At 48.4% G+C, this 18776-nt stretch overlaps 2 protein-coding genes across 3 annotated transcripts in view; both read left to right on the top strand.

The window, feature by feature from the left end:
• Positions 1-18776, top strand: part of LOC128898288 (LIM zinc-binding domain-containing Nebulette) — a 343259-nt gene that overhangs the window by 250897 nt on the left and 73586 nt on the right. The gene's annotated exons all lie outside the window — the stretch shown is intronic.
• The window catches only part of LOC104307956 (nebulette), a 94252-nt gene that overhangs the window by 44523 nt on the left and 30953 nt on the right, over positions 1-18776 (top strand). For both annotated transcript variants that reach the window (XR_008462793.1, XM_054171208.1), the window contains exons 9-10: positions 11338-11445; positions 14905-15009. Coding sequence is in view for 1 of the 2 variants with exons in the window: in XM_054171208.1 (XP_054027183.1) it covers positions 11338-11445; positions 14905-15009 (213 nt within the window). In the remaining variant the exon portion in view is untranslated. The remainder of the gene's footprint in view (positions 1-11337; positions 11446-14904; positions 15010-18776) is intronic.

The raw sequence follows: 18776 nt of genomic DNA, 5'->3' as shown, positions 1-18776 counted from the left end.
CTCCCCTCTCCCCTCTCCCCTCTCCCCTCTCCCCTCTCCCCTCTCCCCTCTCCCCTCTCCCCTCTCCCCTCTCCCCTCTCCCCTCTCCCCTCTCCCCTCCTCTTTGTCTCTTGCTTTATTTCTTTCTCTCTCTCTCTTGCTGTCTTTCTCTCTTTCCTGTCTGTCTTTCATCCTGTCTTTCTGTCTGGAGTAGTTCTTTAACAGTGCCTTGCATAATGTTGGCTACTAGTCCTGTCAGGCTACACTTGGAGCTTTTGTAAACTCAGGAACCAGACCTGCTGTCCTGTGGAAGAGTAACACCTTTTGACTGGAAAGAAGCTGTGTCAGCCTTCCCAGAACTAGGAAACAATCCCAAACGTAGCAGTGTATATGCTAGAACAGCCTGAAAATCAGGGTGTTTGGCTAGATACAAACATCCTCCCTGGAACAGGGATAAAATGAGAAGAATTTGTCCTAAAGAATGAGCTGCAATGCAGCACAGCCTCTGTTGGCACGAGGTTGAGCTCCATTTGCTGTAAGCAAATGTTGGCCTTCAATACCTGCTATGTGATTTCCTGGCCCATCAGGAACTTTGAAATGTTGATAATGCACAGAGAGGGGCAAGAAAAAAAGAACAAAATGCAGTATTAGAAAGTTGCTTTATTAATGATGTGTTCAGCATCAGAAGTAGTTTGGGTCTTCCAAATAGATTTTGTTCTTCCAGTGTCTAATGGATTCTGTGCTCATTCCCCTGCTGATGGGCAAGACTGCTCAGAGGTTCTCTTGTGTTTAGCACCAAAGATTCCTTTGTGTTTAGATTGGATGTTAGGAAACATTTCTTTACTGAGAGAGTGGTGAGGGGTTGGAACAGGCTGCCCAGGGAGGTGGTGGAGTCACCATCCCTGGAGGTGTTCAAGAAGTGTGTGGATGTGGTGCTTCAGGGTATGGTTTAGTGGTCATGGTGGCTGGGTTATGGTTGGACTTCATGATCAGAATGATCTTTTCCAACCATAGTGATTCTACGATTTAGCACTGTGCAGGCTTCTGCTTTCTAGGAGGAGCCATCCCAATGCTGCCCAGACCTAGCTGTCACAGCAAAGGGAGCTGTCTGTCACTGAGTGAAGACCTTTAGTGGTTTTGAAGGGGGTTAGTATTTAAAATTATTGGGTGGCACCCTTTATTCCTACTCAGTGGCTGGCTGCACACTCTTTTCCTTGCAGCCTGCTTCACAATCTAGTGGCCTTGCAGCTTCCTGTCAGCACGAGCGGGACCAGGCTGAAGCTCTGCCCTCTCCATCTCCCAAAACCCGGTACTCTTGAGGTTGTGGCCAGCAATCAAAAGATACCAGCTGGATCATGGAGTCCTGCAGGCTGATGCTGAGCCAGCTGCGTCACAGGCTTCATTGACACCCTTTTTATCTCACTTTTATTAGCTGTGCTTTTCCTCTTGGACAATGCATGCTGCATCTGCAAGAGCTTTGTTGCAGAGTCTCTTCACTGCCAGGGACTGGGATAGCAGCAGGTCTAGCTGTGATCCTTCTGCGGAAGAGGGTGTTTGGTGTGCAATTTGGAGCTCTGTTAGAGAGTCCAACCAGTGCAGAAGGTGTGGCAGGAAGAGAGGAGCACTTAGCAAAATGTAGCTTGGTTGCAGTTTATTTGTAAAGAAAATTCTCCCTAAACATTGGTGGTCCAAAGTCTGCAGCCACTGGGGCTGGATCCAGGTTTTGGGGATCCTCCCTTCTCTTGTTCTCTCCCCAACCTACACTGTTGTGTGTGATGTTGCCTGTACTTTTAGAAAGGAAGGCAGGGCTTCATCCTGACACTCCACTGCCAGCCATCTGCACTCAGCATTGTGGAGGCTGGAAATTCCAGGCTGCTTCCTGTGGTGGGGAGGTGCCCTGGGTGATTCCCCACCTCCTCCGAAGGGAAAGCAGCGGCCACCAGTTGTCTGATGGTTTGGGGTTTTTTTTCATACTCTTTGAATCATTACAACACTTAGACACACTGCTCATAAATCAAGAGCACAGAGAAATGAAGATGACCCCTGTGTCCAAAGAGCAGGGTGGTAGGGCAGGATGAGGAATGCACCTGTGCTGGAGGAGAGGAAGAGCCTGCAACGTGGGTCAGTCGTGTCAGTCCTCTTCATCCCAGGATCACGAAGCAGGCTTGTAGCAATGACAAGAGTTTAAAAATAGTGGAGTTAATGATCTCTTTATTGTCTCCAGACTTGCTGCCTTTCAGGGCTTCCATTTGCCTCTCGGTAAAAGGGAGCATTGTCCACTTCTTGCGCTGGAGCTTTGGTAATCTCCCGCACCGGCACGGATCTATGAGCTGCGGCACGCAGAGAAATATTAGTGCTCTTGGCCCTCCCACTGAATTTGCAAACTTGACAATGCTGATGGATGTAATGGGAAGAGAAGACGATAACATGTTCTAATGTGGTGCATATGGGTAGGCAATTTAGGGAGGATAGAGAACAGGAGCAAGAAGAGGTCAGGCAGTGTGGGTGTAACGAAGGGAGAAAGCAATCAAGGCAAGCTGGAAGGCAAACAGAGGGGAGAAAATAGCGTTAATGTTTGACTGGCACTCAAGGCTCTGCAAAATTAGTGTACCCTCTCTTGCACACTCTCTTTCTTCCCCCCCTCTTTTTTTGTGGTTTTTGATTTAACTTCAGCAAAGCTTTTGACAACAGCAGCAGCAAAAATAATAGCTCCCAGGACCAGCGTGTTTACCCACAGCAAGCAGCAACCCCTTTCTGTTGACTTTAACCCGCATTTAAAGCAGCAACTGTGTTAGCCCTTGTGAAAACATGAAGCTTGTCACTTTGCTGAATGCACATGGTGGAATTTGGGTTATTTGGGGTAATTTTTTAATCAAAACTACCTCTTCTTTTTTTCTGAATGCCTTCTTTACGTCCTCTAATGCATTGTATTAGCTTTGTCACAGAGCTGCCGGCACGAAGCATTCCCCTCTGCTGCTCAGGAATTGGCTTGATGGTGACTATGTTTTGGGCATTCACATTTTTCTTTGCTGGATCTAGTGCTGAGTGTTTCAGGAATCAAATTGGTAGGTGGAGAATGTTATTCCAAAGATGCCTTCTCTGAAATTATCAATAACAACACAAAGGACCCAAGATTTTTACCAAGGCTTTCTTTGCTTTAAACTCATAATGCTTTTAGCAACCATACGAGCTCCTTATTTTACATTTCCTTTTCTATCTATGAGCTCTGACAGGGTTGGGTTTTATTTCATTTCTCATTTCTCTTCCTTCCTTCCTTCCTTCCTTCCTTCCTTCCTTCCTTCCTTCCTTCCTTCCTTCCTTCCTTCCTTCCTTCCTTCCTTCCTTCCTTCCTTCCTTCCTTCCTTCCTTCCTTCCTTCCTTCCTTCCTTCCTTCCTTCCTTCCTTCCTTCCTTCCTTCCTTCCTTCCTTCCTCCCTTCCTCCCTTCCCCCCTTCCCCCCTTCCCCCCTTCCCCCCTTCCCCCCTTCCCCCCTTCCCCCCTTCCCCCCTTCCCCCCTTCCCCCTTCCCCCCTTCTTTCTTTCCCTCTTTCTTCCTTTCCCTCTTTCTTCCTTTCCCTCTTTCTTCCTTTCCCTCTTTCTTCCTTTCCCCCTTTCTTCCTTTCCCCCTTTCTTCCTTTCCCCCTTTCTTCCTTTCCCCCTTTCTCCCTTTCCCCCTTTCTCCCTTTCCCCCTTTCTCCCTTTCCCCCTTTCCCCCTTTCCCCCTTTCTCCCTTTCCCCCTTTCTCCCTTTCCCCCTTTCTCCCTTTCTCCCTTCCTTCCTTCCTTCCTTCCTTCCTTCCTTCCTTCCTTCCTTCCTTCCTTCCTTCCTTCCTTCCTTCCTTCCTTCCTTCCTTCCTTCCTTCCTTCCTTCCTTCCTTCCTTCCTTCCTTCCTTCCTTCCTTCCTTCCTTCCTTCCTTCCTTCCTTCCTTCCTTCCTTCCTTCCTTCCTTCCTTCCTTCCTTCCTTCCTTCTCTTTTTTCCTTCTCTTTTTTCCTTCTCTTTTTTCCTTCTCTTTTTTCCTTCTCTTTTTTCCTTCTCTTTTTTCCTTCTCTTTTTTCCTTCTCTTTTTTCCTTCTCTTTTTTCCTTCTCTTTTTTCCTTCTCTTTTTTCCTTCTCTTTTTTCCTTCTCTTTTTTCCTTCTCTTTTTTCCTTCTCTTTTTTCCTTCTCTTTTTTCCTTCTCTTTTTTCCTTCTCTTTTTTCCTTCTCTTTTTTCTTCTTTCTTTCTTTCTCACTTTCTCTTTCTTTCTCTCTGTCTTTCTCTCGCTTTCCCTTCTCTTTTTTCTCTTTCTCTTTCTCTTTCTCTTTCTCTTTCTCTTTCTCTTTCTCTTTCTCTTTCTCTTTCTCTTTCTCTTTCTCTTTCTCTTTCTTTCTCTTCTTTTCTCTCTCTCTTTCTCTCTGTCTTTCACTTTCTCTCTCTTCCTCTCTCATTTTCTCTCTCTTTTTCTCTCCTCCTTTCTCTTTCCCTTTCTTTCTGTCTTTCTCCTATATTTTCACATGGTCATGAGTAAATGCTTTAGCTGCAAGTGTCTGCTTCATCCTGGGATGCTGGTGGTTGAATGATTCGATTTTTTGTCCTTTCTTTGTAAATCTGAACAGTGGGTGATGTCATCCACTTCTGAAACTGAACACTCCCTGTGTGAACAGCTTTGAACTACAGATTTGATTTAGGAATGTTACTGCACAGCTTCAAAAGACACTGCTCTGTCCAGCTGCAATTCTGACTTTTATGGGGTTTGTGCGGGGCCGATGAGAAGTTTGTTTATCCAGCCCTTACTGGGTTCCAGGTTGGTTTTGCAGGGGTGTTGTGTTAAAAGCCTGCAAAGTCTGCTCTTTCTTCAGCAACAATTGGAGAGCAGCCTCCCTGCATTTCTTTTCAATTAACCCCCACTACATGCTCTAAGGAAAAGACACAACAAACTGAAGACTTTAATTAAGGTGGTAAATAAGTAGCCATGGGTTTAAACGCTCGTTAAAGCCAAGCTTTTGATTAACGAGGAAATTTGCAGATAAGCTTCCACTAACAACTGTCAGCACGACTCCCACTTTCTGTTTGCTCTTCCACCATGTTACAGCATAGCTGAGACCTCCCCCCCTCTTCAGATGGTTTCGAAATCACTGATGAAGTATTTTTCTTCCTTCGTTTTAATCACAACCCTTTCTTTCAGGCGTGTTTTTCCCCTTCAAAGTGCCCTCCTAACTTTCTCCTGTTCAAAAGAAGGGTAAACACTGTGTGCTGTGCTTTGTGGTGACTCATCCATGGGCTTGCTCTTCTCTCTTTTCCCCCTCCCACCTCATGCTCTCCTTCAAAAGGGAGAAAGAGAGAAGAAAATACTGCTAAAGGAGAAAGTGAATGCAATGTATAGCTTCCAGTGAGATGAATCTCCCAGGGCAAATCCGAGTTAAATTGTTGCTGGGAGTGCTCTGAAGATGCTCTGGGGTCATCTTAGCCTGGAGAAGAGAAGGATCAGAGGTGACCTCATTGCCCTCTACAACTACCTGAAAGGTGGTTGTAGACAGGAGGGGGTTGGTCTCTTCTCCCAGGCAACCAGCACCAGAACAAGGGGACACAGTCTCAAGTTGTGCCAGGGGAGGTTTAGACTCGAGGTGAGGAAAAAGTTCTTCACTGAGCGAGTCGTTCGTCATTGGGATGTGCTGCCCAGGGAGGTGGTGGAGTCGCCGTCCCTGGAGGTGTTCAAGGGGAGATTGGACGTGGCACTTGGTGCAATGATCTAGTTGTGAGGTCTGTTGGAACAGGTTGGACTTGATGATCCTTGGGGTCTCTTCCAACCTTAGTTACTGTGTGATACTGTGTGATCTGATAGTATTGAGCAGCCTCCATTTTGACAGAAGGACAGAATCAATGACTGGGTAGGGGTGGGAAGGGACCTCTGAAGATCATCTAGTCCAACTGCCTTGCTGGAGAAGGGTCACCTAGAGTAAATCACACAGGAACGTGTTCGGGTGGGTTTGGATTCAAGGAAGGAGACTCAACAACCTCTCTGGGCAGCCTGGTCCAGTGCTCTGCCATCTCCCAAGTGAAGAATTTTCCCTCAGAGTGCCATGAGTGGTGGTGCTGGGGAGAGCAAAGGCAATATGCAGAGCAGCCAGACAAGGCAGCAGGGCCTAGAGGTATGAGGACATCCTTCACTGCAACAGAAACCTGTACAGTTGGATTGGTGTGTATGGGGTCTCCTTAAATTTGAAACCCTTTCGCACCTTGGCATCAGGACACACAACCCTGTGAGGAGCAGATTCACTGCTCCCCTTGCCTTCAGCAGCACTGATGTGATCTGAAGTGATGCTAATGGATGTTAGGGGTTGAAAGGGACCTTGAAGGATCATCTAGTGCAACCCCCTTGCCAGAGCACCTAGAGCAGATCACACAGGAACACATCCAGAGAAGGAGACCAAGTTGTGCTTTTGGTCTGCATACATAGCCTGTGGCCATTTCTTGGCTGGGCAGCAGACACCCTGCAGTGGTTGGATGTTTAAACTCTGGTGCATGATGTGGTTATGCTGTGAGCTGATGCCCAAGGAGCACAAGACAGTTTTGCTCAGCATGCTGACTTGGTCCCTGGTTTTCAAAGGCTTTCAAAGGCATATTCCAGTATTGCCTTATTGTCATGGGTTAACTCCACTGTGAGGGTGGTGGAACACTGGAACAGGTTGCACAGGGAGGTGGTTGAGGCTCCATCCCTGGAGATATTCACGGTGAGGCTGGACAGGGCTCTGGGCATCCTGATCTAGTTGGGGATGTCCCTGCTGACAGTGGGGAGGTCAGGCTGGATGAGCTTTGGAAGTCCCTTCTGGCCTGGACTACTCTATGATTCTATGAACCTGCTGCTGTTATTCACACCATGCTGCTGTCATGCCAGCTTCAAACAATGGAAGGGCTAACTGGAGCAAAGCATTATGGGGCATGAAGTTCAGATTGCAGCATGGGATGAGGCTTCCTTTCCTGGTTGCTGTTTTGGGGTTGTGTGTTCCTGTGTGAGCTGCTCTGGCAGGGGGTGTTGGACTGGATGATCTCTCAAGGTCCCTTCTAGCCCCTAACATGCTGTGATTCTGTGTTTGGGGGTGTTAGCTCTTTTCTGCAGGCATGGCAGTGGGACAAGTGGGAGTGGGGTAGATGCTGGCTTTGGTTTTCTCTTTTATGCTGTTTCCCCCCACCCCCAATCTTTCACTGCACTTCTGCTGCTAAAGTAATTATGCATTGTATTATTAGATTAATTAGATTATTAGCTAAGGTAGTTATGAATTATGATTATGATATCTTATGTTATACTGAGCTCTTGAGTGGTGTGTGTTAGTTTCCCCCTCACTTTTGTGTTGGGGGAGCTGGCAGCTTATGCCATGACACTCATCTTTATTGGAAGGCAAGTTTTGGACAGGCCTTTGAGATGAGAACAAGCTTTTCACTGCTTATCCAGAGGGTGGATTCTCCTTTGACAGAGGCAGTGCCTTTAGACTCAGTCAGATGCTTTTGCACTTGATCCAGTGCCAAGGCAAACAGCAAACAATGTGAGCCAGATGAATCTAGCAGAAGGCAGTGGACCTTCTTTTCTTGAGTTAGTGCAAACTCAAGTGTGAACGATTACGAAGTTCATTGTGTGCTCAGATAAAGTTCCCCTTTGAAAGTAACAATGTTTCAGGATTTCTTTCCTTTGAAAACCTAATCTGAGTGCTGGGATCATGATGTAGGTCTTGAACATACACAGTTTGGGTGGCTTAGTTTTGGCTGCTTCTTATCCAGATGACTGCTTGGACTTCAGCAAGGCTTTGACACCGTCCCCCGCAGCAAACTCCTGGCCAAGCTGTCAGCCCCTGGCTTGGAGAGCAGCACTCTGAGCTGGGTTAGGAGCTGGCTGGAGGCTGAGCCCAGAGAGTGGTGGTGAATGGTGCCACAGCCAGCTGGCAGCCAGGCACCAGTGGTGTGCCCCAGGGATCAGTGCTGGGCCCCATCTTGTTCAATATCTTTACTGATGATCTGGAGGAGGGCATTGAGTCCACCATCGGTAAGTTTGCAGATGACACCAAGTTGGGGGTGGGTGTGGAACTGTTAGAGGGTAGGAGAGCTCTGCAGAGGGACCTTGCCAGGCTGGACAGATGGGCAGAGTCCAACAGGATGGCACTGAACAAGTCCAAGTGCCAGGTGCTGCACTTTGGCCACAATAACCCCATGCAGTGCTACAGGCTGGGGTCAGACTGGCTGGAGAGCAACCAGGCAGAAAGGGACCTGGGGTACAGATTGACAGCAGCTGAGCATGAGCCAGCAGTGTGCCCAGGTGGCCAAGAAGGCCAATGGCAGCCTGGCCTGCATCAGGAAGTGTGGCCAGCAGGAGCAGAGAGGTCATTGTGCCCTGTGCTCAGCACTGGTTAGGCCACACCTTGAGTCCTGTGTCCAGTTCTGGGCCCCTCAGTTTAGGAAAGATGTTGAGTTGCTGGAAGGTGTCCAGAGAAGGGCAACAAAGCTGGGGAGGGGTCTGGAGCACAGCCCTGTGAGGAGAGGCTGAGGGAGCTGGGGTTGCTTAGCCTGGAGAAGAGGAGGCTCAGGGGAAACCTTCTTGCTGTCTCCAACTCCCTGAAGGGAGGTTGTAGCCAGGTGGGGGTTGGTCTCTTCTCCCAGGCAAGCAGCACCAGAACAAGAAGGCACAGTCTCAAGTTGTGCCAGTGGAAGTTTAGGCTGGAGGTGAGGAGAAAGTTCTTCCCAGAGGGAGTAATTGGCCACTGGAATGTGCTGCCCAGGGAGGTGGTGGAGTCCCCATCCCTGGAAGTGTTCAACAAAGGCTTGGATGTGGCACTTGGAGCCATGGTTTAGTTGTCAGGAGGTGTTAGGTATTAGGTAATAGGTTGGACTTGATGATCTCTGAGGTCTTTTACAACCTGCTTGATTCTGTGATTTTGTGAAATGCTGAGCATCACAACTGAACGTCATGATTGTGTAAGCTAAACCATGCTGAGAGGCTTTTGAGGCAAGGAAGAGCTAAAAAGGGAAAAAAGGAAAAGAAGAAAAAATGATACATTCCTAATTTTGCAAGGAGATTGTTTGAGGTGGTTTAACCACTTCATCAGACATCGGGGTGGGAACAGAGCAAAAAGGAGCAAGGCAAAAGCCGCCTATGTATTTAATGCGGAGCGTGGTGAATTCTAATGGCTGTTGCCCAGGCTCCGGTATCAGGTGTCTGAGTAACATTCATGAGAGCAGCATAATTCAGGCTGAACTTTATTCCCCTCCCTTATGCCCAGCTGTTGGAAAGAAGCAGGGCAAGTGTGCGAGGCCTCCAGATGTTTGATGCTCGCACACAACCAGGAGGGGGTGGGGGGCAGAGGATTTACTGTTTGCTCGATTTCTTATTTTCAGGTTCTGAGTTCAGCTCTTCACAGCATGTTTTATGGTGTTTTGCTGACTTATTTAACTTTTACTGCCTCAACATTTGTGCTTTGCTCATTTCCTCTTACATGTGGTGGAGTTCTCCTTTCTTTCTGCACCAGGTGATCCTTGGGGTCCCTTCCAACCTGGCGTTCTGGGATTTGGTGTGAGAGCAGAAGGGAGGGCAGAGAGTTGCTTGAATAGAATAGCATAGCATAGCATAGAATAGAATAGAATAGAATAGACCAGGCTGGAAGAGACCTTCAAGATCATCGTGTCCAACCTATCATCCAACACCACCTAATCAACTCAACCATGGCACCAAGCATTCTGTCAAGCCTCGTCCTGAACAGTCCCAGCGATGGTGACTCCACCACCTCCCTAGGCAGCCCATTCCAATGGGCAATCACTCTCTCTGTGTAAAACTTCCTCCTAACCTCCAGCCTAAACCTCCCCTGGGGCAGCCTGAAACTGTGTCCTCTTGTTCCGGTACTGGTTGCCTGGGAGAAGAGACCAACCTCTCTGCCTGACTGCAACCCCCCTTCAGGGAGTTGTAGAGAGCAATAATGTCACCCCTGAGTCTCCTCTTCTCCAGGCTAAGCAAACCCTGCTCCCTCAGCCTCTCCTCACAGGGCTGTGTTCCAAGCCCCTCACCAACTTTGTTGCCCTTCTCTGGACACCCTCCAGGAAGTCAACCTCTTTCCTAAACTGACGGGCCCAGAACTGGACACAGTACTCGAGGTGCGGCCTAACCAGTGCAGTGTACAGGGGCAGAATGACCTCCCTGCTCCTGCTGGCCACACTGTTCCTGATGCAGGCCAGGATGCCATTGGCCCTCCTGGCTGCCTGGGCACACTGCAGGCTCAATTTCAGCCTACCATCAACCAGCACCCCCAGGTCCCTCTCTGCCTGGCTGTTCTCCAGCCACTCTGACCCCAGCCTGTAGCACTGCCTGGGGTTGTTGTGGCCAATATGCAGAACCTGACACTTGAATGTGTTCAGTCTCCTGCCCTTGGCCTCTGCCCATCTGCCCAGCCTGTCGAGGTCCCTCTGCAGAGCCTCTCTACCCTCCAGCAGATCAACTCCTGCCCCCAGCTTGGTGTCATCAGCAAATTTACTGCTGATGGACTCAATGCCCTCATCCAGATCATCAATAATGATGTTAAAGAGGATGGGGCCCAGTACTGATCCCTGGGGCACACCACTGGTGCCTGGCTGCCAGCTGGCTGTGGCACCATTCACCACCACTCTCTGGGCTCAGCCTCCAGCCAGTTCCTAATGATAATCTCTGACACTATTGTGTGGTGGGCATTGTCCCCAAGAAGGGACTCTACTGTAGAGAGGTTCCTCAGGGCCTTGGAAGACATTTCTGGCAGAATAAATCCCTGGGGGCTCTGCTGATGACCTAGCACAGCATGAGTGACATGTGGACATGGTGGTAAGACAGCCAAAGGGGAAGTTTGAGTCTGACTTTTCACTTTCAAGTGGTTGAAGATTTTAAAAAGGGATTTATTTTGCAATCTATTAACCTTGTAGTGTTTTTTTTTCCCCTGTTAATCTTATAGTATTTTGTTTCCATTAAAAACATATTTTTGACCTTAATTATGAATTGAATGATTCACAGCAAGGAGATGATTACTGCTAGCTGAGCAGTTCTGGCTTATTTGATTACTCAGGTGAGTCATATGGTTTTGTTTCTCTTTCCATCTTATAAATCCTTCAGCACCAGGAATTGCATCTGACAATCTTCAATTATTATTATTATTTCTCTCTTTTTTTGGGGTATTTTAGTCAAATTCAGGTACATGAAAATGACTTTGAAACCAGCACAAGACAGTCACAGGTGTGGCTAAACCTGAGCTTCTTGAAACCTCTGCGTTGTTTAAGGATTTATGGCTGAAGCTTTTAATGAGCTCCTTTGTAGTCTGAATTCTCTGTGCCTCCTTTAAGTGCTACATGCTAATGTTAAATATGTTTGTTCTGGTGGAAGGTGAAATACAAAGAGCAGTTCAGCAAGGAAATGAAGAGCCACCAGTACAACCCCCTTGACAGCGCTTCCTTCAAGCAAGCACAGATTGCAGCCACCTTGGCAAGTGATGTAAGTGAATTTGCTTTGTCGTTTGCACTCATTTACATCCTGAGAACCCCAGTGCTTCTTCTCAAGCTGAAGATCTGCTTCCATCTTACTAGTATACAGTGTGTCTGTATAGCAGGCACAGCATCTTACCCATTTCTTCCTCTGCTTCTGGCAAAGCCCCTCGGCTAGGGCCTGCATTCTTTTCATGCCCATTTAGAGATGAGATTCCATCTCCTTTAACTTAGTGTGTTGAAAGGTATGACTCCTTACTCTGAGCTAATTGCCTTCTATTTTGTTTCTTTGTGTTTGGGAAAGAAATAAATAGAGGGCAATTCGTTTGACCTGTTGTAGATGGTTCTCTTTAGAGGAGTGAAGTGATAGAATGAGAGGAAATGGTCTCAAGTTGCGCCAGGGGAGGTTTAGGTTGGGCATTAGAAGAAAATTCTCGACTGAAAGGGTTCTCAGTCACTGGAACAGGCTCCCTAGGGTGGTGGTTGAATCCCCATCCCTGGAGGTGTTTCAGAGAAGCAGAGCTGTGGTGCTGAGGGACATGGTTTAGCCTCAGCCTTGGTAGAGTTAGAGGATGGTTGGACTGAGTGATCTTGGAGGTCTTTTCCAACTGAAATGTTTCTATGATCCTATGAAGTGCTGACATCTCTGCAGTGGTACCAGAAAGAAGTTGCCTGAGCAACTCATATTTGGATGCCTTTTAGCCTTCATTCTGCCAGCTGCTCTTTGAATGGCAGTAGAGCAGTCAGTGGGTTCAGCAGTGAGTCCCTGCTGCTGGAGCCAGATGGGAGAAAACCTCTCTGTCAAGTGGCAGTACTGTTGGCATGGCCTGTTTGACAGCATGTCCAGTGCTGAAAACATGAGCTCTTTCTGCAGGCCAAGAGACAAGCCTTGATTCTGTCACCTGATGTTTCTAAAGGGCTGGACACCAACCAAGGGGAATAGGAGAGGCTGAGTCTGAGAAGGATCCAACAGAAGATACAAATCATTTCAGAAATATAAATGTTTATAGTGAAAAAAAAAAGACTGACTGGAAGTCATTATTATTATAAGAAATAGGCAAACTGGTGGCTGCCTGCATGAGTGAGGGACATGATCCATGTGTGGAGGTGTCTAAACATACTGGGTTTAAGGATTTGTCATCCAAAAGAGGCAGGGTGGATAATCTCCTTCCTGTAAACATGGGCATGCAGCTCTCAGAAGTATGAAAGTCCTACTATAGGCTGGTTGGAAGTTGTCTTCTACAACTTCATCAAGTGATTAACATTTGCCAGCGTTGGTCTCCCAAGCAAGCAGTGATAGGATGAGAGGAAATGAGCTTAAGTTGTGCCAGAGGAGGTTTAGGTTGGAGGTTAGGAAGAATTTATTTCCTTCAAGAGTGGTGAGGGGTTGGAACAGGCTGCCCAAGGAGGTGGTGGAGTCCCCATCCCTGGGGGTGTTTGAGAAGCTGTAGATGTGGTGCTGCAGGATATAGTTGAGTGGTTATGGTAGTTGGGTTGATGGTTGGACTCAATGATCTTAAAGGTCTTTTCCAGCCTTAGTGGTCTGTGATTCTACATTGCCTGTCTTTGCTGAAAGCAATCTGTATTAAACAGTGCCCAGGTGGCCAAGAAGGCCAATGGCATCCTGGCCTGGATGAGGAATAGTGTGGCCAGCAGGAGCAGGGAAGTCATTGTGTCCTGTGCTCAGCACTGGTTAGGCCACACCTTGAGTCCTGTGTTGAGTTCTGAGCTCCTCAGTTTAGGAAGGACATTGAGACACTTGAAGGTGTCCACAGAAGAGCAACAAGGCTGGGGAGAGGCCTTGAGCACAGCCCTGTGAGGAGAGGCTGAGGGAGCTGGGGTTGTTTAGCCTGGAGAAGAGGAGGCTCAGGGGAAACCTTCTTGCTCTCTACGACTACCTGAAGGGAGGTTGTAGCCAGGTGGGGGTTGATCTCTTCTCCCAGGCACCCAGCACCAGAAGAAGAGGACACAGTCTCAAGCTGTGCCAGGGGAGGTTTAGGCTGGAGGTGAGGAGAAAGTTCTTCACCGAGAGAGTCGTTGGCCATTGGAATGTGCTGCCCAGGGAGGTGGCGGAGTCCCCATCCCTGGAGGTGTTCAAGAGGGGATTGGATGTGGCACTTGGTGCCATGGTTTAGTCATGAAGTCTGTGGTGACAGGTTGGACTCAATGATCTTTGAGGTCTCTTCCAACCTTGGTGATACTGTGAGACTGTGAATATCCAGGAACACTTCTCTTTAACTCTTGGGTTTAGATAATTGTATCTGAATAGTGTCATTCCTTTCTCAAGAGTAAAAGAAAAACAAACCAAAACATCTATCTTCCCCCTGAGGGTGGTGAGACACTGGCAGAGGTTGCCCAGGGAGGTGGTGGAAGCCTCATGCCTGGAGGTTTTTGAAGCCAGACTGGATTTGGCTGTGAGCAACCTGCTGTAGTGTGTGGTGTCCCTGGCCATGGCAGGGGGGTTGGAAGTGGCTGATCCTTGAGGTCCCTTCCAACCCTGACAGTTCTATGATTCTAACGTTCCAAATGAGTAAACTCAAAGTATTGAAGGAAGATGGTATTGGTTTAAGCTTTTGGGGTTGGGCAGGGTTAGGAAACAACACCCCACAATAATTCTTTCCTAGTCTGTAAAGTCATACAAAGTGTGAGGCTGGTTTCAGTCTCCTTTTTTTTGAGGAAGAGTTGCAGTAGTTCCCAAATAATTTCTCAGCAGGATGAATCTTTGAGTGGCTGTTGCTGTTCCTCCAAATAGTGGTAAATGACCCCCATCTAGTGGCTGCTGGAGATTCTTCAGGCAAGTATTTGCTTTCTGGGCATCCACATTGTAATAGGAATCACAGAACGCTAGGAACCTCGAAAGAGCTTCCAGTCCGATCCCCCTGCAGGAGCAGGTTCTCCAGAGAGGTGCTGGAGTGAGTGCAGAGGAGGACAAGGAAGCTGTGAAGGGCTTCATGAGAATAAATCTCGTGAACAGTGACTGAAGGAGCTGGGGATGGTTAGTTTGAAACAGAGCAGGCTGAGGGGAGATCTCCTGGCTGTCTACAGCTCCCTGAAAGGAGGTTGTGGAGAGCTTGGTGCTGGTCTCTTCTCCCAGGTGATTAGTGACAGAACAAGAGGGAATGTCCTCAAGCTGTCACTGGGTAGGTTTAGGCTGGACATCAGGAAGAATTTTTTCCCAGCAAGAGTGGTCAGGCTTTGGAATGTGCTGCCCAGGGAGGAGATGGAGTCACCAACCCTGGAGGTGTGTAAAAGTAGTTTGGATGTGGTGCTTGGGGATGTGGTTTAGGGGTGAACCTCGTAGAGCCCAACTGAGAATCCTCAGTTGGACTTGGTGATCCTGAGGATCTTTTCCAACCTGACTATTTCTGTGATACTGTGAATCTCTGCCCCTGGAAGTGTTTCAGAGAGCAGGAAGCTGTGAATGATTTTATTCATCTTTCTTTTACATAATCTGAATTCTTTTTTCCAGGTGAACTACAAGAAAGATCTGGAAAGCCTACATGACCCAGCTTCGGATCTGCCAAACCTGCTGTATTTAAACCATGCTCTAAACATCAGCAAAACACAGAGTGAAGTAAGTAGTGATCTGAAATACAGATGTAGTGAGGAATGTTGTGTGTGTAGTCACTCTACAAAAGGGAGAACTGTGGTACTTGCTTCTGGGTCTCATTTGTGGAACACTGCAGTGCTGTAACTTCATTCCTGTTGATAAAGATGTGCAGGGGGAGTGCCCAGAGGCTGGAGCCAGGCTCTGCTGGGTGCTGCCCAATGCCAGCACAAGGGGCAGTGGTGGAAGCTGAGGCAGAGGAAGTGCCATGGAAACAGGAGGAAACATTTTGTCACTGTGAGGGTGACAGAGCCCTGGATTAGGCTGCCCATGGGGGGTTGTGGAGTCTCCTTCTCTGGAGGTATGCAGGACCCACCTGGATGTGTTCCTGTGTGACCTGCTCTAGGTGCTCCTGCTCTGGCAAGGGGTTGGACTGGATGAGCTTCCAAGGGCCCTTCCAACCCCTAACATTCTGTGATTCTGTAACCAGAGTAGTTGGGGGACATGGTGAAGAAAAAGAGCATTTAGGAGAGGTATGTCAGTTACTAGAACAACTAGAGTTAGATGGTGGTTGGCCTTGAGGGTCTTTCCCAACTGAAGTGATCCTATGATTCTATAATACACTGGATAAGCACCACACACACTTGTGGTACTTGAGCATTTCTTCTTACATGTGTGAGACCTTTCCTGCCTCTTCCTTTCTTCATGTAGCTGACTTCCTTCCCTGCAAATCTCACAGAATGTTAGAGGTTGAAAGAGACTTTGAAAGCTCATCCATTCCAGCCCCCCTGCCAGAGCAGAATCACCTGGAGTAGGTCACACAGGTTTTGAATATCTCCAGAGGAGGCTCCATAGCCATTCTGGGCAGCCTGTTCCAGGGCTCTGTCACCCTCACAGTGAAAATGGTTTTTTTAATGTTCATGTGGATCCTCCTCTGCTCCAGCTTGCAACCATTGCCCCTTGTCCTGTCATTGTGCCCAAGATCTGCCCAAGTCTCATTTTACCCAAGATCCCCAGCTGAAGATGAACCAGCATCTGCCCAGGTGGCAAAGAAGGCCAACAGCATCCTGGCCTGGTTTTGGGATTAGTGTGACCAGCAGGACCAGGGAAGTGATTGTCCTCCTGATTCAGCACTGGTGAGGCCACACCTTGAGTACTGGCATCAGTTTTGGGGCCTTCAGTGTGTCCAGAGAAGGACAATGAAGCTGGTGAAGGGTCTGGGAAACAGGACTGGTGAGGAGCAGCTGAGGGAGCTGGGGTTGTTTAGCCTGGAGGAAAGGAGGCTGAGGGGAGACCTCATTACTCTCTGCAGCTCCATGAAAGGAGGTTGGAGCCAGGTGGGGGTTGGTCTCTTCTTCCTAGTAGCAAGTGATAGGATGAGAGGAAATGGCCTCAATTTATCCCAGGGGAGGTTTAGGTTGGATATTAGGAGAAACTTCTTCCCTGAAAGGGTTCTCAACCACTGGCTGCCCAGGGAGGTGGTTCAATCCCCATCCCTGGAAATGCTTCAGAGAGGCAGAGGTGTGGTGCTGAGGGCCATGGCTTAGCCCCAGCCTTGGCAGAGTTAGAGAATAGTTGGACCTAATGGTCTTAAAGGTCTTTTCCTACTGAAATCACTCTGTGGTTCTGTTCTATGGGAATAAATACCAGCAGTTAAGAAGAAAGCTTGATGGGCATGTTTGGACACAAACAGACTGATCTTGACAGGCCAAACTCAATCTATTTTCATTATCTTGGTGAGAAAGAGAGTTCCCTATGTGGAACATCTCCCTAATGTGGTATAGATGTAATTCTCTTTGGCATGAACTCTGAAGTCAAAACTGTCAGGCTTTGATGTATGAGCAGCAGCTAGTTTGTTGGTTTGCCCATTTGAAATCTGTTCCTATTGTAGAGCCTTTGAGACTCTGAACTGCAGATTAAAAAGAGATAGGAACTTGGATGTGCTTCACATTATGGAACAAGGTGAATCAATCACAGAATCACAGAATGGTAGGGGTTTGAAGAGATTTCTGGAGATCCTTGAGTCCAACCCCCTGTCAGAGCAGGATCACCCAGGGCAGGTCACACAGGAACACATCCAGGTGGGTCTTGTAAGTCTCCAGGGAAGGAGACTCTACAACCTTTCTGGGCTGCCTGCTCCAGGGCTCCAGCACCCTCACAATAAAGAAGTTTTTCCTCATGTTGAGGTGGAACTTCCTGTGATTGAGTCCATTGCCCCTCATCCTATCATTGGATATCACTGAAAAGAGCCTGGATCCATCCTCCTGTCAGCCACCCTGCAGATATTTGTAGACATTGATAAGGTCCTCTCTCAGCCTTCTCTTCCCCAGACTAAACAGCTCCAGGTCCCTCAGCCTTTCCTCATGAGAGAGAGATGTTCCAGTCCCTTCATCATCCTCATAGGTGCCTGTTGGACTGCCTCCAGTAGTTCCCTGTCCCTCTTGAGCTGGGGAGCCCAGAACTGTACACAGTGCTCCAGATGTAGTCTAGGGCTGAGTAGAGGAGGAGGAGAATCTCCCTTGGCCTGCTGGCCTCACTCTTTGCAATGCACCCCAGAATGGCATTGGCCTTCTTTGCATTGCTGTCCCTTAGACAACCTATTATCAACCAAGACTCCAAGGTCCTGCTCTGTGGAGCTACTCTCTGGCAGGTCAACCCCTAACCCACACTGATGCAGGATAGTAGTGCAGTGTAGCAAAAGGTGATGTGATTTACCTCATTGGATTGTAGAGAGTTTTATTTATTTGTTTTAAAAGTTTCATTCCATACATTGAGGACTGGAGTGAAAGTATGAAGTCAGGATCTGCAGATGGAGTTTTGATGGTTCTGCAACTGAAGTGATTTTATTGTGTGACATTTACAATTATTTCCACTAGGAGGCAAACCCAGACCATCATACCTGTTCCTCTGAACTTCAGATGTAAATAATCATAGAATCAAGCAGGTTGGAAAAGACCTCAGAGATCATCAAGTCCAACCTATGACCCAACACCTCAGGACTAACTAAACCATGGCTCCAAGTGCCACATCCAATCCCTTTTTGAACACCTCCAGGTACAGGGACTCCACCACCTCCCTGGGCAGCACATTCCAATGGCCAATTACCCTCTCTGGGAAGAACTTTCTCCTCACCACCAGCCTAAACCTCCCCTGGTGCAGCTTGAGACTGTGTCCTCTTGTTCTGGTGATGGTTGCCTGGGAGAAGAGACCAACCTCTGCCTGTCTACAACCTCCCTTAAGGTAGTTGTAGAGAGCAATAAGGTCCCCCCTGAGTCTCCTTCTCTCCAGGCTAAGCAACCCCAGCTCCCTCAGCCTTTCCTCACAGGGCTGTGTGCCAAACCCCTCCCCAGCTTCGTTCCCCTTCTCTGGACACCTTCCAGCAAGTCAACCTCCTTCCTAAACTGAGGGGCCCAGAACTGGACACAGGACTCAAGGTGCGGCCTAACCAGTGCAGTGTACAGGGGCAGAATGACCTCCCTGCTCCTGCTGGCCACACTGTTCCTGATGCAGGCCAGGATGCCATTGGCCCTCCTGGCTGCCTGGGCACACTGCAGGCTCATGTTCAGCCTACCATCAACCAGCACCCCCAGGTCCCTCTCTGCCTGGCTGCTCTCCAGCCACTCTGACCCCAGCCTGTAGCACTGCATGGGGTTGTTGTGGCCCAAGTGCAGCCCCTGGCACTTGGACTTGTTGAATGCCATCCTGTTGGACTGTGCCCATCTGTTCAGCCTGTCAAGGTCCCTCTGCAGAGCCTCTCTACCCTCCAGTAGATCAACTCCTGCCCCCAGCTTGGT

Source organism: Dryobates pubescens, chromosome 21 (genome assembly GCF_014839835.1).
Source record: "Dryobates pubescens isolate bDryPub1 chromosome 21, bDryPub1.pri, whole genome shotgun sequence".
NCBI classification, from domain to species: domain Eukaryota; kingdom Metazoa; phylum Chordata; class Aves; order Piciformes; family Picidae; genus Dryobates; species Dryobates pubescens.
The sequence above is the reverse complement of the archived record's forward strand: the minus strand, read 5'-3'. Positions and strand labels throughout refer to the sequence as shown.